The sequence below is a fragment of the Durio zibethinus genome, chromosome 6 (assembly GCF_047325235.1).
Source record: "Durio zibethinus cultivar Kanyao isolate XHJ-2024 chromosome 6, ASM4732523v1, whole genome shotgun sequence".
Lineage (NCBI taxonomy): Eukaryota > Viridiplantae > Streptophyta > Magnoliopsida > Malvales > Malvaceae > Durio > Durio zibethinus.
The window spans coordinates 32,981,895-33,009,094 of NC_143167.1; the positions used below are offsets into that span (position 1 = coordinate 32,981,895).

General features: G+C 33.8%; 5 protein-coding genes across 5 annotated transcripts; all 5 read left to right on the forward strand.

Moving 5' to 3' along the window:
• The first annotated feature begins 4,667 nt into the window (after window positions 1–4,667).
• Window positions 4,668–7,558, forward strand: LOC111286079 (pectinesterase/pectinesterase inhibitor PPE8B-like). Its single transcript, XM_022875865.2, is given in 4 exon segments — window positions 4,668–5,133; window positions 5,406–6,005; window positions 6,707–7,354; window positions 7,357–7,558. Coding segments are annotated over 4 exon segments (1,605 nt in total). The 5' UTR covers window positions 4,668–4,823; the 3' UTR covers window positions 7,404–7,558.
• A 949-nt stretch (window positions 7,559–8,507) lies between these two features.
• LOC111285569 (putative pectinesterase/pectinesterase inhibitor 12) lies at window positions 8,508–10,928 on the forward strand. Its single transcript, XM_022875080.2, has 2 exons — window positions 8,508–9,756; window positions 9,926–10,928. The coding sequence occupies exons 1-2, from the start codon at window positions 8,835–8,837 to the stop codon at window positions 10,612–10,614; spliced, it is 1,611 nt and encodes a 536-aa protein (XP_022730815.2). The 5' UTR covers window positions 8,508–8,834; the 3' UTR covers window positions 10,615–10,928.
• Window positions 10,929–11,524: 596 nt separating this feature from the next.
• Window positions 11,525–15,842, forward strand: LOC111286059 (putative pectinesterase/pectinesterase inhibitor 45). The gene is made up of 3 exons (XM_022875831.2): window positions 11,525–13,708; window positions 13,898–14,058; window positions 14,478–15,842. Exons 1-3 carry the CDS (start codon window positions 12,786–12,788, stop codon window positions 15,167–15,169), a joined length of 1,776 nt encoding a protein of 591 aa, XP_022731566.1. The 5' UTR covers window positions 11,525–12,785; the 3' UTR covers window positions 15,170–15,842.
• Window positions 15,843–16,163: 321 nt separating this feature from the next.
• On the forward strand, window positions 16,164–18,247 carry LOC111285760 (pectinesterase 3-like). The gene is made up of 2 exons (XM_022875358.2): window positions 16,164–17,353; window positions 17,490–18,247. Exons 1-2 carry the CDS (start codon window positions 16,255–16,257, stop codon window positions 18,179–18,181), a joined length of 1,791 nt encoding a protein of 596 aa, XP_022731093.2. The 5' UTR covers window positions 16,164–16,254; the 3' UTR covers window positions 18,182–18,247.
• Window positions 18,248–21,864: 3,617 nt separating this feature from the next.
• LOC111286376 (Plant invertase/pectin methylesterase inhibitor superfamily) lies at window positions 21,865–26,744 on the forward strand. Its single transcript, XM_022876298.2, is given in 8 exon segments — window positions 21,865–21,949; window positions 22,581–22,677; window positions 22,747–22,816; window positions 23,739–23,937; window positions 23,940–24,009; window positions 24,011–24,072; window positions 24,276–24,872; window positions 25,759–26,744. Coding segments are annotated over 8 exon segments (1,872 nt in total). The 3' UTR covers window positions 26,451–26,744.
• The last annotated feature ends 456 nt before the right edge of the window (window positions 26,745–27,200 follow it).

The window sequence follows — 27,200 nt, forward strand, 5'->3', positions numbered from 1 at the left end:
GAGGGGTATTATTTAAAGCATTTTTTTGTCTAAAAACGCCTTAAAAATATGCTAGTATATTTTAAAGAAAATTATTTAAGATATTTTTGAACCAAAAATGCTTTAAATATTCTCTTTATATTTTTTAAATTGTTAACAGCTATCATATATATAAAAGAGATTATAGTAATTATTTAAGATTTAACATATGTGGATTCTTTATAATTAAATGAGTAAATCTGAATACAAGATGACTTGAAAATTGAAGAAAACCTCGGGTATCATATTTTTTCTGGGATCACACTTTCTTTCGAAATTTATGATTTCGCGAACCAAATGCTTTCTAAGAAATTGGCCAATAAAAATTTTAAAAAAATATTTTTTTAATAGCTTATTTTTAAAAAGTTTTATATTATAAATTGATATTGATTAGAAAATATAATGAATTTATTTAATAAATTTTTAAAAATTATTTTTATCAAAATTGATATATATTATGTAGTTTTCTATAAAATATCATTTTAACTATTTTATAAATTATTGATTTAATGAGGTTATTTTGGATATTTTGTACTATATAATTTATTTTTTCATATAATATCAAACACAATAAATTAAAAATACCTGTGATTTATAATATTGTATAAAAATTAATAATCTAAGATTATTGGTGATCAAATCATTTTATTGATTTTATCACCATAATAATTAAATTATTACAATAATTTTAAAAATAATACCAAACGCTGTCTATAAAAAATTATCCTTGTCATCTCCATTGAGTCACAATCAGACTGTCCTAATTTCATATACTTCCTTTGCCCATTTCATGTTTTGTATTTATATGGATTTTTTAGGATACATTTGGCAAGTTTAAGGGCAAATGATAAAAGAAAAATAAGATGTTGACTCTCCCATAAAGGAATAACAATGTTAAATGTTGCATTTTTACATAGACTTCATTATTTTTAGTTGTCTCTATATCATAGTATTAATTTAATTATTGAATGTTCTCTCGTCATTCTAGTAAATTAATTATCATCTTTTTATATTTTATGAAAAATAAGATATTATTTTCTTTTCAATCTCATTCAATTTTTTATTTTTTTATAATTCTAAAGATAATGATGTTATTGTTCACTTTGAAAAGAATCACATGCATGTTGGAGCTATAATTAATTGAAAATTTGAAATATATTAATCGAAGTCATCATCATTTGGTTGTAAAAATAGGTCTTTGGGCCTAATGTTTGTAGATTAATCAGCAACCCATTCTCGGATGTTGGATACGTTAAATTCACTCATTTTCTCTTTATTATTGACTTTATCTTCTAGCCTCGCGTTAACTGGTGATTCCTCTCAAATTTCAACGCCGCCCTGTATCTAATAGGTTTAAAGCCAGCAACAAGATGAAAGGATCAAGCCGAATGAGAAGCGAACCTGTATTTATAAAATCTTAAGGTAAACGAGTTCGAATAGTGAATGACATACGGAACAATTCGTGAACAGTAAGAGTGGCGGCTACCGAACCTTGTTGGACGTCTTCCATATTCGAAACGTAGTAGTACAAAACTAGAAATTGTTCCAAGCATTGCCATGTTGAAAGCCGAGCTGCCCAAACTCAAAAGTTATAAGAGGCTGTGATTTAGTTTGGGATTTGCACTGTCATGCAAAATGAGCGAGCAATGTCTACGTAAAAGACCCTTTGAAAAATCGGGCAAACGGAAAGCTAAAGATTTGATAAACCAAAGTGAAATTGGCACTTTCCTCAAGTCGGTGTGCTTGTATCTAGACAATGGGCCCCCTACAAGTTATGGTCAAATGCTTTTGCTATATACTTCTTGAAACACCAAGAATAATAATTTAAATGGGAAAAGATTACATCAAAACACAAATTAAATTCTTCTATCAAAGTTTGGAAGATTAGATTGATTGATGAATCCATGCTCATGAAAAAAAGATCAAAAGTTGTCGAAGATGATCAAGGGGTAAGCAATTAATGGTCCCCAATTCGAAGGAGTAAGTGTGAAGGGATGATAAACTGAAAACTAATGCTTTAAATGTATAATGAAAAAGAAAGAATATGATGTGCGGCCTACAATTTGGTGGATTTTTCGCAAGAGACAGAGGAGACCGTGTATGCTTTTATATCTTATTCTCCAAAAGAAGGAAAGAGTCGCTAACGAAGCAAGCTGTAAAACGCGTTTTTGCGTCTCCCTCTTTAAAGCAAAGACATACCTTCTCTTTATTGCTTTTGAAAAAGAAGCATTGATGCCACACTTCGGGTCTTCTATATATTCTTAGAAGAGAAAGAACTGTGCATGAAAAAATTATTCACACATATCTTTCATTCAAACTGTATAACATAATTATATTATTAAAAAACTAATTATTTATTACACATTATGTGTATAAATCAATTAAAATATATAAATACTTACTATTTAATTATTATATGTGATGTATAATAAATAAATATTTTTTTAATAATATAATTAAATAGCATGATTTGAATGGAAGAACATATGTTGATGTAAGTAACTGTTTTATATAAATTTTTTCTTCTTAAAATGTTATGTTTTTTTGGTTTTTTCACACATGACTGCAAAAGGATTCTTTCAGTTGTGGAAATTAAAGGGTGGTCAAATATTTCAGTGTAAAAACCTTTTATAAATTTATGCATATAAAATTGAATTTATCTTTGTATTTTAGATTTTTCTTAATTCCGTTATATGACAAAAGTTAGGACGAATAGAAACACTTAGATATGAATTGTTTAATTTGGATTGTACCAAATAAATCTTTATGGTCCAAAGCATTATCTTGTAAATTAAGGAATAAAAAGGAAAATTCTAAGGAAATAGATAATGGTTTAAAACAAAAAAAAACGAAGAAGTTTTCTTGTTTGTGGTTTCTATATATATATACGAAAAGGCTTGAAAAAGACTTAACGAAGTTTTTAACAGTTTTGGAAAGAAGAAGTTGTTAAGAGGGTATAAGAAGCTTTTTTTTTCTTCTATGGAATGCAATAATTAGGTCAATTACAATTTTTTTTTTGTTCAAAAAAATTGGAGTAGATAAGTTGTTTAGTTTCTATCTAAAAATAAAATATGTTATATCTTATAATTTAAGATAAATGATTATAAGTCGTGTATTTAAGATAATTTCAACAAATAACAATCAACAAGACTCGAACTCAATATCTTTTTTAAAAAAAAAATAAATATTAATAAATTGAATCAATAACTTATTGATAAAGTTAATTACAATTGTTATGTTGTGTTTGTCGATTAATTATTTGAAATTATGGGCCTAACAAGAGCTTTTATAAAAAGTGTTAATCCAATAGAATTACTTTAAAATTATTTTAAAAAAATTAAAATCACATTTAACAAACTTAATAAATAAATGTTGTAGAATTTTGGAAACTTTTTGTTAGTATGCTTTAAATAAAGAAAAAAAAAACGATAATCAACTATATCAAATTAAATTACAATTTTTTACGTGAAGTAAATGCATAAAATAAAATGATTTTTTTATAACTAAAACAAAAATAAAATAAATAAGAAATTTTGATAATATAAAAAATAAGGTAAAATAATATAATATTTTTTACAAATTTGTAAATTAGTATAGAATAAAGTGAGATTGTAAAAAAAATTCATTAAATATTTATTATTAAAATTAACTTTTTAAAGAAAGTTTGATTTATAATTTCATCTAAAAAAATTAAAATTGTTTCCCATATAAATTAAAATTTTAAAAAATTTCAAAAACCATACACGCAACTTCTGCTTCTTCAATAAGCTCATCTACAAGGCTGGACCCAAAACACGCCATGATGGAATCTCTTGTTCAATTGAATATCTTAATCCCCTCTATTTCTATGGTCCATTAATTTGAGATGAATTACTTAAAAAGGAATAAAAGACGCACGTGGGTTTTTTTAATGAAATAACAGGAAAACAATTTGTCATTCAATGGTTTTTCTTATCAGTTATTGCTACAAGCTTTAACACGACAATCCAATAATATACTGAAATCTAGGTGTGGAAAACAAGTAATTTTAGAGTGACAGTACGTTACAATAATTAATCCTTGAAAGGAAAAAGGCTAAGCTGTATTCAACATATGCATGGCCTCCCTTACTCTCTCCCTCTTCCTTCATAGCCAAGATGAAGATGCCACGGGTCCCGGAGCTATCATAGATCAACAATTGAAATTAAGGGTTTTTTTTTTTTAATTTAGAAAATTTTTACCATTGGAAAATGTGAAAAAATGTGGAAGAAAGAGGAAATTAGAGTCCAAAACATTTTGTCAATTATATTCAACATCTCTAATTAAATGGTTGATACTTGATACAAACTTTAAAAAGATAAAGGCAAGAGAGACTGATGGAGTAAAAAATATAATGGTAAACCTTGAGCAATGGGCAGGCACACAGGACTAGATGTATTGATGCCCCTCGTTTGGATATTTTTAAGCATTGATAGAAAAAAAAATACCCTCAGTTTTTTTCACCGACACAAGGATAAATAGAATAGACGACACCCAACACTGTAACTGAAGCAATGGCTCATGTCACTTGAAGTCACCAGTCAGACTCATCTCCACGACTCCACCCCTCCTCTTTAATTCCTTCACCCTCCCATCTAACTATAATACTCCCATAGCCTTATTGCCTCCCCACTCCCCTCCCTCTTTTCTCCATAAAATCATTACATCTCTCTCTCTCTCTCTCTCTCTCTCTTCTTCGCTACATATATGATAATCTTCTTTTTTTATTTCTAAGTAAATATCTTCATTCTTTTTGGCAAATATCACCGTCTTTATTTCCCTAAAACATGCCAAATTTCTCCACACGGTCATTGTATTTTTTGGTCTTCTTGGTTGCTCTTTGTTTGTGCAACAGCTCGTATGCCGATAGCAATGATTTTCTGGTGGCTGGGTGTTTAAATGTTCCAGCAGCCGAGTTTGTAGGCTCTTTAAGGACCACCATTGATGTTATAAGAAAAGTGACCTCTATTGTTTCTCAGTTCGGCAACTTTTTTGGTGATTTTCGACTTACTAATGCCATTTCCGATTGCCTTGATCTGCTAGATTTTTCTGCTGACGAGTTAAGCTGGGCTATTTCTGCTTCCCAGCACCCTAATGGTACTTTATTTTAGCTCCCTATCCTTATTCCTTTTGCTTTTCTTATACATCTCACCGTTTTCCTTGAAAAAGTTTAAAACATATGGAAGCATATGGTTTTCAATCACTTTTTCTCCCTTTGGTGTTTTAACTAAATTATTATATGAAAGCATGTAATTACCTGCAACTTTTTGGTGGCTAGTTTAACTGTAATCTCTACTTTATTAGCTAACTACATCTGCCTTTTACTTCATTTCCACTTAATCTCTTATATATGATTTACTTATTTGCAGGTAAAAATAACAGCACTGGTGATCTAACTTCTGATTTGAGGACATGGCTGAGTGCTGCAATGGCTAATCAGGAGACATGTATTGACGGCTTTGAGGGTACAAGTGGCATGGCCAAAACAGTAGTAGCAGGGAGCCTTAACCAAGTCACTTCACTGGTCAGCGATCTTCTGACCAAGGTGCACCCTGGTGCCGGTTCCCGGTCCAATGGTGGTACCAGGAATGGTGGTCTAAAAGGTGGTGGAGGTGGCGCTAGTGGGGGTCATCCTGGCAAGAAACTTACAAATAAGAACCAATATCCATCATGGTTCAAAAGGGAGGATAGAAAATTGTTACAAGCCAACGGGGTATCAGCTGATGTTGTGGTTGCAGCAGATGGGACTGGAAATTTTACTAGCATAATGGATGCTGTGTCCGCAGCACCCGACTACAACATGAGCAGATACGTCATTTACATTAAGAAGGGTTTATATAAAGAGAATGTGGAAATTAAGAAGAAAAAATGGAACCTTATGATCGTTGGTGATGGAATGGATGTCACAGTGGTATCTGGAAATCGAAGCTTCATTGATGGTTGGACCACATTTCGATCAGCAACCTTTGGTAAGTAGTAGAGTAAATTACTTTTAATGGACTTAGTTTTATCGGTTGAATCTATTAAGTTCTTAAACCTTGAGCATCCCTTGCCGCCCATTAAAGCATAAATGCATGATCATAAAATCTCCACTGAAAATTCAATACAGGGGTTGATTCTCTGCTCCCATGGCTCAACTAGTAAACCTCCTTAAGGACATGGGTTGGCGTCATTATTTACTACAGCTAGGTAGTCTAGGCTCATTTCATTTAATTAGTCTGTACATATATCAATGGTTCTTGTTAAGGAGGTTGTCTCGCATTTTTTGAGTGTTAGAGTTGGCATAGTTCAATATGACATCCCAAGAACCCGTACCCTCCATGGTTTGTATGGGAAGTATGTAAGATGTTAGCCCCTAGGCTTTACTTACTTTTCACTTTCAGTATTCAAAATAATAAATGATAAAACGTGTTTCTCCATCTAACTTGCTTGAGATGAGACAACAATTAATTTTACAAAGGAAAGAGATCTATCTCCTGCCTCTACATGCAGCTTGGTATACAGTATTTAGAACGATTTTGAGTTTGTGATTCTGCACTTCTTTGTCAACCTGTTATTTCTAGAGGACACATGTAAGAATCTTGATAGAGTTATGGTGTACTAATCATATTTTTTTTATTTATTGTTTTTGTTCTGATATGCATCGAATATTTTGTCCTAAAATATGCAGCTGTAAGTGGAAGAGGATTCATAGCAAGAGATATAACATTTGAGAACACAGCTGGGCCCGAGAAACATCAAGCAGTAGCATTGAGATCCGACTCTGACCTATCAGTTTTTTTCCGATGTGCAATTAGGGGCTACCAAGATTCACTCTATACTCACACAATGCGTCAATTTTTCCGGGAATGTAAGATCACTGGCACTGTGGATTTCATATTTGGTGATGCCACTGTGGTCTTCCAGAACTGTCAAATCCAAGCCAAGAAAGGCCTATCAAACCAGAAAAACACGATCACCGCGCAAGGGCGCAAAGACCCGAATGAACCTTCGGGCTTCTCCATTCAATTCTGCAATATCTCAGCTGATACAGATTTGTTACCTTTCGTTAACTCCACTCCTACATACCTTGGCAGACCCTGGAAGCAGTATTCAAGAACTATTATCATGCAAACCTACATTAGTAATGCTATAATGCCTCAAGGGTGGCTTGAGTGGAATCAAGATTTTGCTTTGAGCACATTGTACTATGCGGAGTACATGAACTTTGGGCCAGGGGCTGGGCTTGGTGGCAGAGTTAAGTGGCCTGGCTACCATGCATTAAATGACTCTGCTCAAGCTATTAATTTTACAGTGGCTCAATTCATTGAAGGAAACTTGTGTTACCGTCAACTGGCGTTAAATACACAGCAGGATTTGGGGTATAAAAAGCAATCAAATGGCCTCTTTTTTTCATAACGCAATGGTGCTAAGTTTTGCGTAGAATTTTTTTTTTCTCCGGTCGGTTTGAACTTTCAAGTATTTGAGCTTTGGAAAATGTTAATGCCTAGCATTTCATAATCAGACCCTTTTATCTTTCTTATGTCAGCTAAAGATATCTGATTTGCATTCATTACTCACCAAAGAATCGATCTACGTTATCCCATTAGACAATTCATTATTTTATCATCAATTTAATTTCCTGGCTTTAGGAAAAATTTAAGACACGAAGTATTAAAGAAAACAAATGCCCCAGCTAAGAAGGTTAGAAAATGTTGATAAACAAACTAAGCATGCTAACTCTTTTTTTCATATGCAGGGACAAAAGTTAAACGCAATTGACTTTAGGGAAAAATCCAAAAAATCTTCTCAAATCACGTTACATTATATTTAGATTGAGGGAAGGGGAAGGAAAGAAAAAGAAAATAAAGAAAAATAATGAAAATAAAAAAGTTTTTTTTTTTTTATAAATTTTTAATTAAAAAAAAGTAAAAATTAAATATTTTTTTTGTAATTTTTATTTTTTTAGTATCCTAATTTAGAAAAAAAACTAAGAAAAGAAAAGTTGAAAAAATTTTATTTTTATAAAAAATTATTATATTTATTTTTTTATTAATATTAAAAATTTAGTAAAAAAACCTATTCATATTACAATTTTTTCGTAATTTTTTTAAAATTATTATTTTTTCAAGTAAGTTGTACATATTTCTTTTAATATAAAATTTTTTTAAAATTTTGATGAATGATTAAATATAAATAAATATATTTTTTGAATTTATGAAATGTAATATTTTTATGAGATGCAATAGCTAAAAAATTCATCAATACATGTTTATAAAATATTTTATTATTTGACTTAATTAAAAATTATTAATATAATAATAATTATGAGATCATATAAGATAATAAATATATCATAATCTAAAAATATTTTAAAGTTTTTTATTATATAAAAAATTAAAGAAAAAAAAACGCGCGAAGAAAATAATTAACAATTTCCGTGGATTGATGCCGCTCCATTGTCCCTCAATCCAAATTGGTAAAATACAAAATATGCAAGACTGACTTTTTCTCTCAAATTTCCTGTGAAGAAGGGAAAGAAGAAAGGAAACTTGACCCCGGGAGACAGGACACCAGGCAAATTGCTGTCTATCTTAGTTCCGCGTATTCTTTACTACATAATTTAGAAATTTCCACAAACCACCGTAATTAAGATCGAATTCTTAGTACAGAGTCACATGCAATACTAATCCAAACAAAAATTCGTGCAACATACGTTCCCGAAGACGGTATCTTTAAAAGCAATCAGCAATGAGCCTTGTTTGATCTCCTAGGCCTATAAATTAAGAAAATCTTCTCAGCTTCTGCCTCAGCTTTCGATGGCTTCTTCCATTTCAAAATTGTCAATCCTCCTCTTTACTGTGTGCTTCTCTTCAACGTTTGCTCTAAACACTTCTTCAACATCATCTCTAAACTCCAATCTATCTTCCATACGAAGTTTTTGCCAAACCACTCCATACCCAGATGCTTGTTTTGATTCATTGAAGCTTTCCATTTCAATAGATGTCAGTCCCAATAGAGTTAACTACCTACTTCAAACGCTCCACAGTGCGTTATCTGAAGCTGGAAAGCTAACCAATCTATTCTCTAATGCTGGAAGTGCTAATATTGTTGAAAAACAAAGAGGAACTATGCAAGACTGCAAGGACCTCCACCAAATCACACTATCTTCCTTGAAAAAGTCAATATCCAGAATCCAAGCAGGTGATTCACGGAAGCTAGATGATGCGAGAGCTTATCTGAGTGCAGCTCTCACAAACAAGGATACATGTTTAGAAGGATTAGATTCTGCTTCTGGTCCATTGAAACCTACTTTAGTGAAATCTTTGTTTAGTACTTACGAGCATGTCAGTAACTCTCTTGCAATGCTTCCTAAGTTAGGTCCTAATAAAAAAGGCCATCGAAATCGTCGGCTCCTGGGATTTCCAAGCTGGTTGTCAAGAAAAGCTCGCCGGATTTTGCAAAGCACTGATGATGAATACGATCCGAGTGAAGTGCTTACTGTAGCTACCGATGGAACTGGAAATTTCAGTACCATCACGCATGCTATAAACTTTGCTCCAAATAATAGTAATGATAGAATAGTAATCTATGTTAGAGAAGGGATTTATGAAGAGAATGTGGAAATCCCAACCTACAAAACCAATATTGTTCTGCTTGGGGATGGAAGTGATGTCACTTTCATTACGGGTAACAGAAGTTTTGTCGATGGCTGGACCACTTTCAGATCTGCGACTGTTGGTAATGTTCAAAACTCCTAGCTCTTGGTGAAATTATGATATATTAGTAGTAATAATACTAAAAAATACTTTGGTTTTGTATATGGAATCCATCATGAGGCTTAAAATATTTGAAATTATGATTCATAATTCTAATTTTAACTCATAGTTTTTGTAACTTTATGTTGCAGCGGTATCAGGTGAAGGCTTTTTGGCTCGGGACCTGACCTTTGAGAACAGAGCAGGGCCAGAGAAGCAGCAAGCAGTTGCATTAAGAGTAAACGCAGACTTCGCAGCACTGTACAGGTGCACAATCAATGGTTACCAGGATACCTTATGTGCCCACTCCTTTCGACAATTTTACCGTGAATGTGACATATCTGGGACCATAGATTATATATTTGGGAATGCTGCTGTGGTTTTCCAGGCATGCAACATAATCTCCAGAATGCCAATGCCAGGTCAGTTTACAGTAATTACAGCTCAATCTCGAGAGTCGCCATATGAGAACACTGGAATTTCGATACAGAGTTGTTCGATTCTTGCCACAGATGAACTGTATGAGAGTTCAAGCAACGTTAAAAGCTACCTTGGAAGGCCATGGAGGCTGTACTCCACAACAGTTTATCTTGAATCCTTCATTGATGATTTTATCGATCCTACCGGCTGGACTAAGTGGTCTAACGATCAAGGCGTAGACACCCTTTATTACGGGGAGTACAATAATTATGGGCCAGGTTCGGGAACGGATAATCGAGTTGCTTGGCCTGGCTATCACATAATGGATTATGATGACGCCAATAATTTTACTGTCTCTGAGTTTATTACTGGTGGAGCCTGGCTGGATTCCACTTCATTTCCATATGATGATGGGATTTGAGATTTGAGCAAAAATATAACGGCCGTTTTGGTCATTCTAGTCTATTTCTAATAATATTGTAATGAGACTCTAGCCAAGGGGCCTACAAGAAGATCGTGAAAGATATTGAAGGTAGCTAAGAGAACTTTACTTTACAGGAGAAATCCAAATGGATCCCGAGTCTTGTCATGTACTAGTAGGTTTCCAGTCTTCAGAGTTTAAATTGTACTGTTAAACAGTCGAAAGTGCAAACTGCCAAGCAGAAATGTCCATGGCGATTTTGTTGAACTTTACATTGTTTTGAATTAGCTTAAAATTTTCTTCTTGGGGTGCTACTGCTGGTGAACATAATAGAACATAGGAACCAAAATTACGTATGGCTGTCGTTTTTTTATCTTTCAAAAATTTTGTAAAATTATCAAAACGATTTCCTCGAAGATGTCACTATAAATATCTGTCGGTAAGATTCTGAGATGCTTTCCTTGAGTAAAAAGCTGATAATAATTTCGAAAAAGGATTAACAATGGTGGGCACTTGGTGATTTCCGGACCCAAGGCCTCAAGATCTTTTCCCTGTTCTACGTTTGTTTTGGTCTAACACGTGGTCTTCAACATATCAATTTTTAAGTCTACCAGCTGTCCTTTTGCACCTAAATGGACGCAACACAACATGTTCTTTGTTCACCTGTTGGCTTTGTGCAGCCGTTGCTACTTGCTGAGTTTCTTCGACAGTAGCGATCCATCCTGTTTCCACCCCATGATGGCCGTCACTCTCCATACTTGATAGGCCCTCGTCATCTTCGTTTGGACTCCAGAGCCCAAAAAGGAATATAGCAGGGTCAGTGAAGCCCATTGCGCAACATTTCAGACTACCGGATTGTTACGATTCACTATATATGGAAACATGAACATTGGTATGCGATTTCTAACGATTTCACACTTTGATTTCCTTCCATCATGTAGTTATTTTCCAGGAAAAATTGCCTTCTAGCTAGGTTTGATTGATTATTATTAACTAGAATTTGGGCCACATTACCCATGCCTATGTGAGAAAACTTTTTTTTTTCTTTTTTTTAGCTTGAAACTATTTGAAAGGCACTTTAAAGAGAGATTAAGCAGAGCAAAAAATAGAAAAATGGTACTAAAAGTACTAAAAATTTTAAGATTTTGGATAGAAAAGAGAGAAGGGAAAAATAAATTATGATTTGGAATTTACCCTAAACCCCAAAACGATAAGAACCTTCTGGTTTTCTGTCGATGAGGCTTTTCATGAATTAGTATTTGATAATTCAGCTTCCAAAGCAAAACTAACTCAAAGACACAATGAAAGGAAATTAGCTTCAACATATTAGAAGACTTCCATTGGAAGCAGTGGCTGAACAACTCATACATGTTATTCAATACACATGTGAAATTCAACCTTGCTAAAAATAGGATGTTACTCAATTGGCAATGGCCTTTATAATTGATTTATAGAAATCTCAAAATCAAAAGAGTTTCCTAGTGATGTCCAAACTTCCCCATTTCGTATCTGCAATATTACTTTCCCCTTCTTTATGCATTGAACCCTCCAATCTTTCTTCATAGGAGACAAAAGGCTATTGACTGTAATTCATCCAACATTTTTCTAGTTTGGTACCAACGAATTTATTAATATGCTCAGCTGCTATAGAGGTTTATGAATCTCTGGTGTTGTTAGCAGGTGCCGACCAGACTAAATCACTAAACTCCCATTGTAACAAAGTCTCAAGTTAGTTATAGGTTGATCAGAACCACAAAGAAAAGCAGAGTTTGCCCATGTTTAGCAATGAAGTCAGCTAATGAATTAACCTTCCATAATTGGACCTAATTTAACAGCAATATTTATATACGGTCATAAGCATTTTAAGTTCAATGGTGGAATTTCGAAAGCTATATGGACAAGAACTGACGGGAAATGCGGTTTGGAGAGAGAAATTTTCAATCATTCATTTTTGAAAATATAACTAACTTTTAAATAGAATGCCTGAAAGCTCTCCTGTCCAGACTCCTTTTGTAACTTGCCTGACATTAAGATTGAACCTTAAATCCAAAGAACAATCAGGAAGAGGAAGGAGCTATAGGAATATATATTTTCATTGGATTTCTTGATTTCGCTCTCTGCCTTAGCTCGAACCTAAGGCAGAGAGACCTCTGCCTTGAGCCAATATAAAAATGGTTTTCCAAGATTTTGACATAATACACGAACGTCGAAGGCTTGAGAGACAACAGAAATTCAGAAAGAGGATTGCCATTGCCGTGGTAGCAACCTTTGTCATCATTGGTCTAGTTGCGGCCGGAATCTTTGTTGTTGTCTCTAGTAATAAAAAAGAACAAGAGACTGTTGGCAACAATAAAACACACCAAGCTCCATCTACTAACCAGGTGTCACGGTCAGAAAAGCTCATAAAAACTATTTGCAATGGTACCTCTTACAAGGAATCATGCGAGAACACCCTCAAGAAGGCAGTGAAAGAGCACTCTTCCACGGCTCAACCCAAAGATCTTCTCAAGTCTTCAATCTCAGCAACAGCTGAAGAGCTTGATAAGGCCTTTAGCAAAGCCAGCTCATTTCAATTCAACTCTCCAGAGGAGAAAAAGGCGTTTAATGTTTGTAAAGAAGTCATGGCAAATGCCAAGGAAGAATTAAAGACTTCTATTGCTAAAGTAGGAGATAAAGATATAGGGAACCTATTATCCCACGGTGAATTGGACAATTGGTTAAGTGCTGTAATTTCTTACCAAGAAACGTGCATTGATAGCTTCCCTGATGGAAAATTGAAGACAGATTTCAAGAGTACCCTGAACTCTAGCCAGGAGCTCACCAGCAATTCCCTTGCCATGTCTAGAGAATTCTCTTCATACGTTTCTTCGGTGATGGAGATGCCAACGGCCAGCCGCCATCTTTTAGAATCTAACTCTCCTTCAGTGGGGAAGGATGGCCTTCCTAATTGGTTAAACCGTGAAGAACGCAGGATGTTGAAGGCTGCAAATGCTGATAAGCCAACACCAAATGTAATTGTGGCAAAAGATGGTAGCGGAAAATTCAAAACAATTTCTGAAGCACTTGCGGCCATGCCAGAAAAATATGATGGAAGGTATACTCTGCCTCTTTATAAAAGTATTAAATATTGAATATTAATGTGTTAAATGAATTTATTGATCCATCATTGAACAAAAACTTTGACATGATTATTTCCATTAATTTTCTAGCATACTTCAGCATTATTCTTTTCTGTTTGAACATGTTTATTGAGACAAGCTATTTCTCCATTTTCAAAATGCAGGTATGTGATTTTTGTTAGGGCAGGAATATACGAGGAGACTGTACACGTAACAAAGAAAATGGTAAACCTTACCATTTATGGTGATGGATCACAAAAGACCATTGTCACTGGGAACAAAAATTATGTTGATGGAGTTCCTACTTACCTGACAGCAACTTTTGGTAAGTTGATGATGACTATTCACTCAGTATTCTAGAGGACTTTTACCATAGGACTAATATGGTATAGCATGCAAGTTTGAGATAAATCTTCCTCAATTGAAATGGGTAATTTTCTGAATAAAATTTGTTCACTTGCAAGTATTTCCGGTAGAGGGGCCATCCTCAACTCATAATTCAAAGAACTTGCTAATTTTCAGTCATCCAGAAATATTGAACGAAATGACAATGGAAGAGAAAAATGAATTTACTTCTTCTCCTATCCTAGTAGGTGAAATTTTAGAAATCAACAAAGAAAATAAAATGGTAACAGTAAAACATTTAGATTATATGGCTCCTTTTTCATTCCAATCTGAAATTTCAAACAAATGACACGTTGATGTGTAGATGAAATGTCATTGGACATTTTGTTTTTGTTTCAGTGGCTTCTGGTGATGGCTTTTTGGCACAAGCTATGGGATTCAGAAATACTGCTGGGCCCGAGAAGCATCAAGCAGTGGCTGTGAGAGTTGATGCTGATAGGGCAATTTTCCTCAATTGTCGCTTTGAAGGATACCAAGACACCTTATACGCACAAACTCATCGCCAGTTCTATAGAAGCTGTGTGGTCGCTGGCACCATAGATTTCATCTTTGGTGACGCAGCTGCTGTGTTCCAAAACTGCTTGATTTACGTTAGGAAGCCCATGGACAACCAAAAGAACATTGTTACTGCCCAGGGGAGGAAGGACAAATTTGAAACAACAGGAATTGTCCTACAAAACTGTAAAATTTTACCGGATGTTTCATTTACTTCGGTTAAGAGCCAATTCAAGAGTTACCTAGGCAGGCCCTGGAAGGAGTACTCGAGGACTATCGTAATGGAATCAGAGATCGAGGATTTAATTGACCCTGCTGGATGGCTAGAATGGGAAGGCAACTTTGCACTTAGCACCCTTTTTTATGCCGAGTACAACAATAACGGACCTGGAGCAAAAACTGATGCCAGGGTCAAATGGCCAGGCGTCAAGGTTATTAACAAGGATGAAGCCATGAAATTTACCGTAGGAACTTTCTTACAAGGGACTTGGATCAACGAAACAGGCGCTCCAGTTCGTCTGGGACTGGGGAGTTAAAGATTCATTTCTCGTCATTTAGTTATCTCAAGAAACGGGACTAGTAAACAGAGATATAATGCCATGAAGAGATTTTTTCCCCCTCATCTCTAGCATTGTTTCTTTGAGTTTGCGTATATGACATTTTATTGAATTTTTTTTTTTTTATAATCTTGAACTAAAGAAAAAGTAATCGCATGATATGATATTGATATCAGAATGCTTAGTACCAAAAACGAAATAGAAAAAAGACAATGTATTATAAACGAAATAGAAAAAAAGACAATGTATTATATAAGATAGTTTTCTCTTCTGTTGTTTCCCCGTAACAGTCTACCTAAAGATAGCTTTATATATATTCAAGAGATTGTTAATCTTTTCGAATTAATCCTAGTAAATAATATTATATATTTGTCCACATATCAGTTGCAACAAGAAACGGAATACTATGCAGAGACAAGGATCCATTTTCTAAAATAGATTAACTGCAACAAAGCTTGCTTGCTTCCTAATTGACGTAGTTCAAGAAATAATAATGACAGTAAACCGCGTGGTGGAGTTGACCATTGGGTGCAAATAATCAGGTGATGGCTGCCGGCCAACCCTTCCAAGAATAGATCGTTTAAGTTTTTAAAGTTTCCTAATTGTTGGACAAATGGAAGCTGCTTGTAACTAGACATAAGTGACTTTTAGTGTTGTTTGAAAAAAAACAAGTTAAACCATCGAAGTTATCAGTGTTTGTTTCTCTACAATTTGCTTCTGACTATACGCTTTACGGTTAAAACAGTATAAAGAAGAATTTTCATACCAATAAAAAAACTTCAGAGTTGAAATTGACCTTGGTTGTAGCCAAATGTTGACTTGTCAACAGGGAAAGAGTCATCCGATGGAAATTGAACATCAATCGTCATCCGATTCATTATCGTTGGGCCATTTCAAACTAAGTCAACCCTCGTTAAATTTATATTTAATTAAATTTTTTTGAAAATTTATTGTAAAATGGGTAATTAAATAATAAAAAAAAAGAATCAGGATGTTCTTTCCTCGATCATTTATATTCTTTAGCCTCTTGTTTGTAACATTTGCAATACAACAACAACAACCTTATGGATTCAATGAAATCCTTCGAGAGCTATAGCAAGGCAGATGAGCTCGAAGAACAGGCCTATCGGAAAAAGACCCGCAAGCGCATTATTATCATTGGACTCTCTATCGTTATCTTGATAGCGATCATCATTGCTGCAGTCTTAGGAACACTTTTGCCTGTAAAAAAATCAAAATCCCTAGAGAATCAAGCAACTTACACAGCCGAGACCATCAATGCAATGTGTAATGTGACTCGGTATCCCGACTCTTGCGATTCAAGCATAGCTGCCCTAAGGAGCTCCTCAAATGATACTAACCCAAATCCAGGCCCTGCAGAAATCTTCACGTTATCCATGAAAGTTGCTCTCAATGAATTGATAAGGCTATCCTCTTTGCCACAAAAGATTATTTCTTCTTATGTAAATAGTGATCCCCTGGTGCGTGGAGCGTTGGACAATTGCGAAACCCTTTTCAAGGATGCAGTAGAGTATATCAATGAATCCATATCATCCGTGCAAGTGGGGCAGGGAGAGAAAATGCTGTTGTCAACGGCCAAGATTAACGATATCATGACGTGGCTCAGCAGCGCAATCACGAACCAGGAAACATGTTTAGATGGACTGATTGAGGCTGCAAACCACACGGCTATACCCCAAGAACTGGAATATGCTATGCGGAACTCCACCGAGTTCAGCAGTAACAGCCTGGCTATTGCATCCCACATAAAGATCATCCTGCAACGTTTCCAACTTCCGACCCATCGGAAGTTGCTAAAACTTGACAACCACCCTGGTCATGAATCTGATTCCAGTTTTCCTAGCTGGGTTCATAGCGGGGACAGGAGATTGCTCCAGGAGGAAAATCCTAAACCTGATCTAACCGTGGCTCAAGATGGTACTGGAGACTTTAGGACAATAAGTGAAGCAGTTAAATTAATTCCAGAGAAGAACGAATCAAGGTTTGTTATCTATGTGAAGGAAGGCGTATATTTAGAGAATGTGAAAATTGATAAGGATTACTGGAATGTAATGATTTGTGGAGATGGAATGTACAAGACTATCGTCTCTTGCAGCTTGAACAAGGTGGATGGAACCCCCACCTTTTCCTCCGGCACCTTCAGTAAGTGAAATGCAAATTGTCGTTAGTTATTTTCTCCTTTAGCAGATCGACGGGTTCCTCTTCGATTAATTGAACTTTTTTTTTTTTTGTGAAAATTTTATGATCAAGAACAATGGTTTCCTCACATTACATGCAGTTGCGGCTGGAAGGGGATTCATAGCTAAAGACATGGGCTTCAAAAACACTGCTGGCCCGGTAAAAAAGCAAGCTGTTGCATTGCGTTCGTCCTCAGACCAATCTGTATTCTACCGCTGCTATTTTGATGCATACCAGGACACTCTTTATACACATTCCAATCGCCAGTTTTACCGTGATTGTCATGTCACTGGAACCATTGATTTCATCTTTGGAAATGCTGCTGTGGTTCTACAAAATTGCAGCATTCAACCAAGGCAGCCCGGGCCTGACCAGTTCAACACCATCACGGCCCAAAGCAAGACTGACCCAAATCAAAACACGGGTATGTCGATCCAACGGTGCCAGATTACGCCTTTTGACAATCTGACGGCTACATCGTACCTTGGTAGGCCTTGGAAGGATTTTGCAACCACCATATTCATGCAATCATACATTGGAGAATTCGTGGACCCAGAAGGATGGACCCAGTGGTCGCAGGGTGTTGATCCACCTAATACCCTATTCTTTGCCGAGTATGAAAATTTGGGGCCTGGATCAGGGATCAGTGAACGAATTAATTGGCCCGGTGTTAAGCCCAATATCACCAATGAAGAAGCAACAAGATTTACCGTCGAGTCTTTTATTCAGGGAAGCCACTGGTTGCCTAAGGCTAATATAATGTATGAATCAAGTTTAGAATCAGGAAGATGAAATCATGTTCAAAAGGAGAGCAAATTCAATGGATGGAATATATATACAAATTATGAATTATTCTTTTGATAATTAAATTTTATCGTTCAAAAGAAAGCAGGATAACCTATTACAATTGAAGTAAATTATGAGAAAAACGAAAATGCTACTAATTTTATTTTATTTAACATCACTTAATCCATGTCAGGGTAAGTATCTTGGATTAAAAACATGAACTCAACACACATAAAAATCCTTGTAAGCATTCAACCCCTAATGATGTTCATCAATATATAGTTCAATACCTCTCTAATGCATCTAATTGGCAGCTTTCAAGTTAATGCATATGTTATGCTCTAAATTAGGGAACATTCAATTATTTAACACAAATTTTTATGAGTCATTTAGTGCTTTAAACTTGAACAAACATGTTGCTTCAGCCTTCAGGTAATTCTCAATATATAAAAACACTCGATTAGCTTCCGCTCAAATTTCAACAAAGGAATGAAGAAGGATTTATCGTCAGATTTCAGGTCATTCAAGTTGATGATGAATTGATAAATGCCTGGGAAGACTGATCAAGAAAGATGTCTGACAATCGCGCGAGATGCACTAATGTGAAAGATGATACAAACGCCAATGAAAACGTATCTTTTCTGGTTGATAGTCAAAGCATCCAGGTAGTAGGCTAGTAGCATGTTCTTGGATTAATGTATTTTCCTGCATTTATGTATAGTTGCTTTGCAGGCCTTAACCTAGTGTTTCTCAACAAAAATTGTCTTTTCTACTACCGACCTTGACTCTTTTATTAACATTTAGTTATAGAACTTCCATGCCTTGGTTTATAAACGTCTGCCAATGTTGGCTCTCTCTACGGTTCTAAACTGGAAAGAGTGATACCTGCTAAAAATAAATAACAAACAAAATTACAATTAACGAAGATGCAGAGATTTCTGTCTTCACTTGAATGACAGGCAAATAGAAGATGAGATCTCATTTGAAAACATAATTAAAAACAAAATCGAATTGAAGGTCTAGAATTGTTAGCCTGATCAGCAATTTGGTTTTTTTGATAAATCACAATGCCAATGCTTAGTAATAAAATCCATTCATGTAGCAAAATTCTTCTTTACCAAACCCACAAGAAAGGCTTCGAGTTCCTTTCTCAATGCGGTTTTAGCTCATTCTATGTTGCAAATCATTTCTTCCGCCACTGTGGCCACATCTTCAAGGTTAAAAGGCAAGGACTTGGTTTACAATGCCTGCTGTCACACTCAATACTATCAGCACTAAAATCAGATCCTCGGAGTGTAAATTCAGATCTTAGAGGTTTGGCTGACATTGCATTAAATGTAAGCATAGCACATGGAATGGAAACTCTATCCTACATTAGTTCTTTGAAGTTTAGCCCTGGTAATTACACCCCATTTGCATCTAGATGTCTGAGTGATTGCACAGAAGAATACTCGGACGCTGTTGAAAATTTACAAGAGTCAACACATGCTCTAAGGACAAGGTCTTACAACACGCTGGACACATTGGTGGCTGCTGCAATGACAGATGCTGATACTTGTGAGGGTGGATTCGGGGAGGTGCCTGGCATTGAGTCTCCCCTGACAGAGAAAAACCAGTATTTCTACAAGTTATATAGTAATTTCCTGGCAATAACTACTTTTCTAAGTTGATTGATTCATATGCTATTGATCTTACTGATTTCAGGCCATTTTCATATGGCTGATATTCTAGGCCACTTCCAATTTCATTTTTTGTTTTTAATAGAACACTCAGTTATCAACAAATTCCTTGACATGAATTAGAAGTTGATTTTGAAAAAGCAGCTTTTACCCTTTTTCTTCTTGAAAATTCACGATGTAGATTGTATCCAACAGGACAGCAAAGAGTTTATATTAAGATGCTATATAGCCTCAAGAAGCCTTGGTTTACAATTATATGCACTCCGATGTTAATGTCAAATAGTCTATTAATAGTTTTGAGTAACAAAATGAAAGGTTACATGAAAATTGATAGAAGGCAAGGGGAGGAAGAATAAGAAAAGCAAGAAAAGAAAGGGAAAAGGAAATATTCCCTACGATGTCACTAGTGATGAAGGAAAATGGAAAGGAAAAAGAAAAGACTTGGGCCTTGGATATCAAATCTAGGCTTTGGCCTTGAGTCATTGATCTCTTCACATAATATTTTTTTAGTAGGTTAATGTCATAACAATATCTAATGTGATATTTAAATTATAAATATGATAATTAAAGCGATATTTATTTTTAAGATAGTTAAATTAAATAATAACGTATGATGAATAAATAATTCTTCAAGTATTATATTAGTTAATAAATTCATAATATAAGTATTATATTAAAAATTTTTAAAATTCAGTATTATATTAAATATTTTATTATAATTTAAGAAACATTCATTATATTAACATTTTTTTTTTAACTTTTGAGTTATAATTGAAGTTCCAACTGAATCTCCCGTTCCTTAAATTGATTTACATAAATTTTGCAGTAGGAATATATGTAAATCATTTTTTTTTTTGAAAAATTCACTTTCAATAAAATAAGATAAGTGATTGTCTACTCTTTTCCTTTCATTTCATTTTCCTTTTTTTTTTTTTCATTTTTCGAACATAACCAATAGTAATCATGTTTAAAGAAATCATTATCTAATTATAAGATCTCATCCCAAGTCAGAAAAGATGGATTGAAAACAATCTTATCCTTAGTATATCTTATTCCTAAAGTGATTAATAAGTGATTACTTTTTTTTTTTTTCAAAGATAAGTTGGACCCGCACATCAAAATCAACGTTACTAAAGGAGACAAATTTTTATATTGGTTTATATTTGATGTTTTTTTAATATATAAATTTTATATATTGTTAATGAATTAGATAATTATATATCATTAATGATATTAAATAAATGATTATATCTTATTAATGAGTAAATTTTTTATAAAATATTAATTTTCATATTTTTATTTTATGAATTGCTATTTATTTATTTATGAAGTGTCGTCATATGAATCTCTAATAATATATAAAATATATTTACTAATAATGTATTAAATATAATATATATTTTTTATTTTATTTTCTATACCTTCATTTTTTGTGCAACAAGGCAACATGCATGCTAATCTTGAAATCTATCATCAATCATCATAAATTAAAAATTGTCTCCAAAGAACAAAAATGAAAAAAAAAAATTTTTTTTAATGAATAATTTTGACATTTTATGGGAAAGATTGGGAGCTGCATTTTTGACCCATTTTAAGACATTTGATGGATTTTTCTGTTGGGTTTTATGTTTGGGGTTTTATTTTGATTTTTTATTTTTAGTATAAGATTTATGCTTTATATTTTTTGTTTATTTGGTGTATTAATTTAGATTTTTATATAATTTAATTATCTTTTTTTATACTTATTTAATTAATTCATTTGTAAAATTTTTAAGTTATTTTGATATCAATTAAATTTTAATTTAAAATTATTATAACAATAGATTGCATTTGTCAATTCATTTGTAAGTTTTAAACTTTTTATTAAAAAAAGAAGAAAAATATTTATATTTATGTAATTGACATTTATGCTTCAATTGCTTAAATATTAAAAAATAAAAGAAATAAAAATGCAGCTAGTGTTATATAGTTTAGAGAATCACTAATAAAATTAAGTAAAGGGACGTTTCTATGATTATCCTTTTCGAAAGTGAAAGTGATGATCTATGCCTATCAATACGTCACTTTATCATTATGCTAATGAATATCATAACAGGTTTTTATTATAATTTTTAGTTACATATAATTGTAGACCATTTTCAACTAAATTAACGAGAAGTGATCTCAATTTTATAAATTTCACTTAGAATTTTAATTAGAGATGTTCATGATCAGATTAGATCTAAAAGACACTTCAAATCCTTTAAGGTTTCGCCTATTTTGATTGAACCTAGCCTGCAGGCACCCAGACCTGTACCTGTTGATAGGTCTAATTTTAACTAATTAATGGCCTCTTAATTTACGACTCTACTATATATAGCTACCATATATTTTAAAACCAAATAATGTTTCCCTAAGCTGGTATTTGGAATGTCCACGTAAGGTAGTAAAATTAAAGAAGCAACATATATAAATACGGAGAGAATAATAAAGTAGAGCCATGCAGCTTCTTTTATATACGTTGAAGTCATTTAGTTTAGATTTGTTGGGATAAAGCTTACATATGAATAAAAAATCTTATGTTATTAAGAAATTTGAATGAGATATTTTATATATATATATAAAAGACTCAAAAATTTAATAGTTTAAATTTTTGGATTTAAGTGATGTTCAATACATATGTATGAACTCTCTAACATGCTTCCATGATTCAAAGTGTGGTTTATTTTTTCGATAACTGATATCAGAGTTAAAGTCATATTCAAATTCTAGTAGTATTGTTGAAGCGAGATTGTTGGTAGATCAAAGATTGATCGTATATAAACTCTATGTGTTCGAACGTTGGTATTAAAAAATTTGACTTGGATGCATCGATTATATGATAATATACAGGAAATTATTGACAGATTGAAGGTTGATTGCGTCCATTAACTCCATATGCTCGAACGTCAATGCTAAAATGTTTAATTTGGATATAGCGATTGTATGATAATATACAGAAGCGAAATACCCAAGTGGTAGATGTATTAAGTTAATTTGGAGTGCAAGCTTGACGGAAAACTAAAATAACCTAAGTGGCAAGGTTGAATGTTGTGGCTTGACCTAAAAGCGTACTAGAGATATGAGGTTACTTGGCCTAAAAGGAAGTGTTGATAGGACTTACTCTTACGAAGAGTTGAAGTGAAACTTGATCAAAACTCACAAGTGAATGAGAAAAATTATTGGGATAAAGTTTATATGTGGATAAAAAATCTCACATTAATAAAAAATTTGAACGAAATATCTATATATACATGAAGAATTTAAAAATCTAATAACTTAAATTTTTGAACTCAAGTGATATCTAATATATATACATATATAGACTTTTTAACATACTTTCGTAACTCTAAATATGACTTATCTCTTCAACAAGATTAACAATGGATGGCTCACATCCAAAATTCATACAGCTTACCAAATCGTCATCCAATTGTTAGTTTAGGGGCAAACTCTACGTCACGTAGAAAATTCTGGCAATTGAAGATGTTCTATTTATCATAGTTTTAACTTTTTAAAACATTAAGGATCGGTAGTATATGTCTTGCCAAGAGTGATATATAATCTTGAGATCAAGTCCTGTACGTACAAAATGTACATTAATAAGGCCCACCCTCCAAGACTGGGGATTTACGATTTGGCTTGAGACATGGACATCGATCTTAGCACCACTACCTTGTCATTATTCAAGAAAATAGACCCTTAAATTAACACTAAAATGTTCTTTGCCACAAAACAAATCATGCAAATTCCAAATGAGGGTTCCCTCCCCTATAAATATTGAAACCCATTTTCCTTGAATTCACACACGAGGCAATTAATTGGTTAAATACTTATATTTCTTTTAGCTAAATTTTTTGGCATAGTTGCAAAAAAATTTTCCTATAGCTTTTAATGTTCATTTTCTCAAATATGAGAATGCGTGGGTTCACTATGTTTGGTTATTGGGTTGTGCACTGGTTGTCGCCCCATTTTCTTGGGCTGCCACGGATGGTTACCAAAAGCATGTTCATGAACAATGCAGCTTTACTAGATACCCCGGCCTTTGTGTTGACACAATGACAGGGCAGGAAATCAACAGGTTGATATTGTGTCTGTTCTCATTGACAAAACTATCTTAGAGATCAGGCTTCCAACTTTTTACCAAATTCACCTCCAACCTTGAAACCGAAGAAGCTCAACACATCAATTCCATCACAGGTACTTTGCCTGAAACTTTTGGTTGGTTCCATATATATATATATATATATATATGTTGTTTCTACTTGTATATGATAAGCTATCCAAAAATTACTGTAATCGCTAGCAACAATACGACTTTTCTGTTATACTTTTATTTCTTCGGTAGGCATGTCATTTTTTTTTCTTTTTTGATATAAGCACAATGTTTCCCCAACATGCAGGATATTGTCAAGAGCTTTTGAGCATGTCTCTCAAGCGACTAGACCAGTCGCTATTAGCTCTCCAGAATTCTCAGAACAAAAACAAACATGATATCCAGACATGGCTCAGTGCTGCTTTGACGTACCAACAAGCTTGTAAAGACTCTGCCGACAGTCACAGCTTCTCCAATAGCGACCTCATGGGACAGATATCCAGAAAAATGGATTATCTGTCTCAATTGGGAAGTAACACTTTAGCCATTTTCAACAAGATGACAGATAAGTTAAGTGACAGCACAGCTCGCCAGTTAGCTGAGGACCATCTTTTCCCCAGCTGGGTATTGGAGAAAGATAGAAAACTACTTCAGGCCCCGACGACAAAAGCCAATGCTGTAGTAGCCAAAGATGGATCAGGGAACTATAAAGCAATTTCGGAAGCTATCAATGCTGCTTCCGGGGGACGGTTTGTGATCTATGTGAAGTCAGGAGTTTATAACGAAAAAATTCGGACTAGCAAAGATGGTATTACATTGATCGGAGAAGGCAAATACAGCACTATCATTGTTGGCGATGATAGTGTAAATGAAGGCTCTTCCATGCCCGGCTCTGCCACATTTAGTCAGTGTTCCATCTCTTATCCCCTGTCCTTTGCTACCTCCTGGATTTTCCTTGTCCTATATTTTAAGTAACAATTTTATCTAATAGCCAGTAGCCTCGGCCATACACATAAAAACAGTAAATAACAATAAACATTGCTACTTGCATTCATCTAAATTCTTATATATTCATTTCATACTCATTTTTTATTTTAAGAATTTAAATAAAAATGCTAATTTTTATGGATTAAAATAAAATTTTAAAAACTTATATATAACACCTGCATTATTTTTTTTTTTGGTGAGAATAATTATTTATTGCACTTTAACAAAGAAAAAGATTAAAAAAATTTATGAATACTATTTAATTGGTAGAAGCCTTTTTTTGGTTAGTAAGTATATGGATAACTGAATATAGAAAAACTATTGAAATCAAAGTTGGTTTAATATAAGAACTAATCAAAGTACATTTTTATCATTCAACAATATCTTACTATATCAATTGAAGAATCACTAATGGCAAACAAAAATAGTGTCACAAATTGAGTTGTATTCACTGTTCAGCTCCATCAACGATACGATTCATATTATTATTATTTTGAGAATTACGTACAAGTACAAGTCCTTTCCAAGTACTTGAAGAGTGAATCCACTGGCCTTGGCTCTTTTCATTCTCTACAGTTTACCGCTACTTGCCAACTTGGCAAAAACGAAGTGGCCTTTTAATGACCACCACAAATTATGTTTGAGATATTATCAGTCTATTAAATATAAAATTAATTTTATAGAGAAATAAAATGTTAACACATGAATTTAGGGTTGAGGGTAAATTCTTAAAAACATCTTAAGAACTAAAACTGCTAACAACCAATGATAATAATTTTCTTTTTTTTTTCTGCAATTTTCAGCTGTCACAGGTGATGGATTTATTGCTCGGGATATAGGATTTCAAAATACAGCAGGTCCTCAAGGAGAACAGGCCTTGGCTCTTTATGTTGCATCCGATCATTCAGTTTTCTATAGGTGCAGCGTGGCGGGCTACCAGGACACTTTATACGCACTTTCCCAGCGTCAATTCTACAGGGAATGTGACATTTACAGAACAATTGATTTCATATTTGGAAATGCTGCTGCAGTTTTTCAAAGCTGCACTTTGGCACTTCGCCGTCCTCACGGAGGCTACAATGTGGTCCTGGCAAACGGAAGGTCTGATCCAGGACAAAACACTGGCTTCTTTATTCAAAATTGTAGGATTGTACCAAGCTCAGATTTTTCTCCTGTCAGACATAGCTTTATCTCATATCTAGGGAGGCCCTGGAAACAATATTCAAGAGCAGTTGTGATGGAATCAACAATTGACGATGCCATTGCTTCAAGAGGTTGGATTGAGTGGCCTGGAGCTGGAGGTTACTCGAAATCACTGTATTTTGCAGAATATGCAAATGTGGGACCTGGAGCTGGAACTTCCAGGAGGGTAACCTGGCCTGGATTCCATGTTATTGGACGTGATGAGGCTGTCAAATTCACAGTTAATAAGTTCATTGCTGGAATATCATGGCTGCCTTCAACAGGAGTAACTTTCGTCTCTGGCCTCCAGTGATTGAACTAGAAGCATGTAAGTACGTACTGTGCTAGTGTTACACTGTTACTTAGACAAGAAGATAAAGACCGAAGCGGGGGGACCAAAAAGCAGAGATCCTCCTGTTGCACAGGCCTGGTCCGCATGGATTGATATTCCGTATAAAGATTTACACGATTGAATAAGAAAGAAAATTATATGTAGGATAAGGGATTTGGATTATTTTACCTCATATTTTACTCTGTGTAATGCATGAGGTTTTGGTCTAATCTCGTGTACTTGGTCATGAATTGCTCAAATGAGAAAAAAGAATGTGCACTAATTTTATAAATGTGCTTCCCTAGTTAATCTCCTTTATGGTTCAAAGATCGGAAAGACTCTCAAATTAACCCAAAACAGGAAATAATGCATCTAAAGATTAATCTTTAATTCAAAATAGGTTCTAGAATAGGTATGATAATTTATATATTTATATTATATTTTATACGACAATTACATATCATAATTTATATTATAATATAAAAATACAATATATTTTTTGTTTTATTAAATTCATATATGATTTTATTAAAATTTTAAATCACATTATTTTTATGTCTTGTTTATCATCATATTTTATTTTAAATTATCAAATATACTCGAGGCCATTTTAGTTTCCCAAGTCTCTCTTATTATTGTGCAAGAGTTCCATCTCGGTTTGCTCCAAAGTAGCATCAACATCATTTATACAAGTAAACGAACTAACTGGATGATATTTCTTTTGCTTATAAC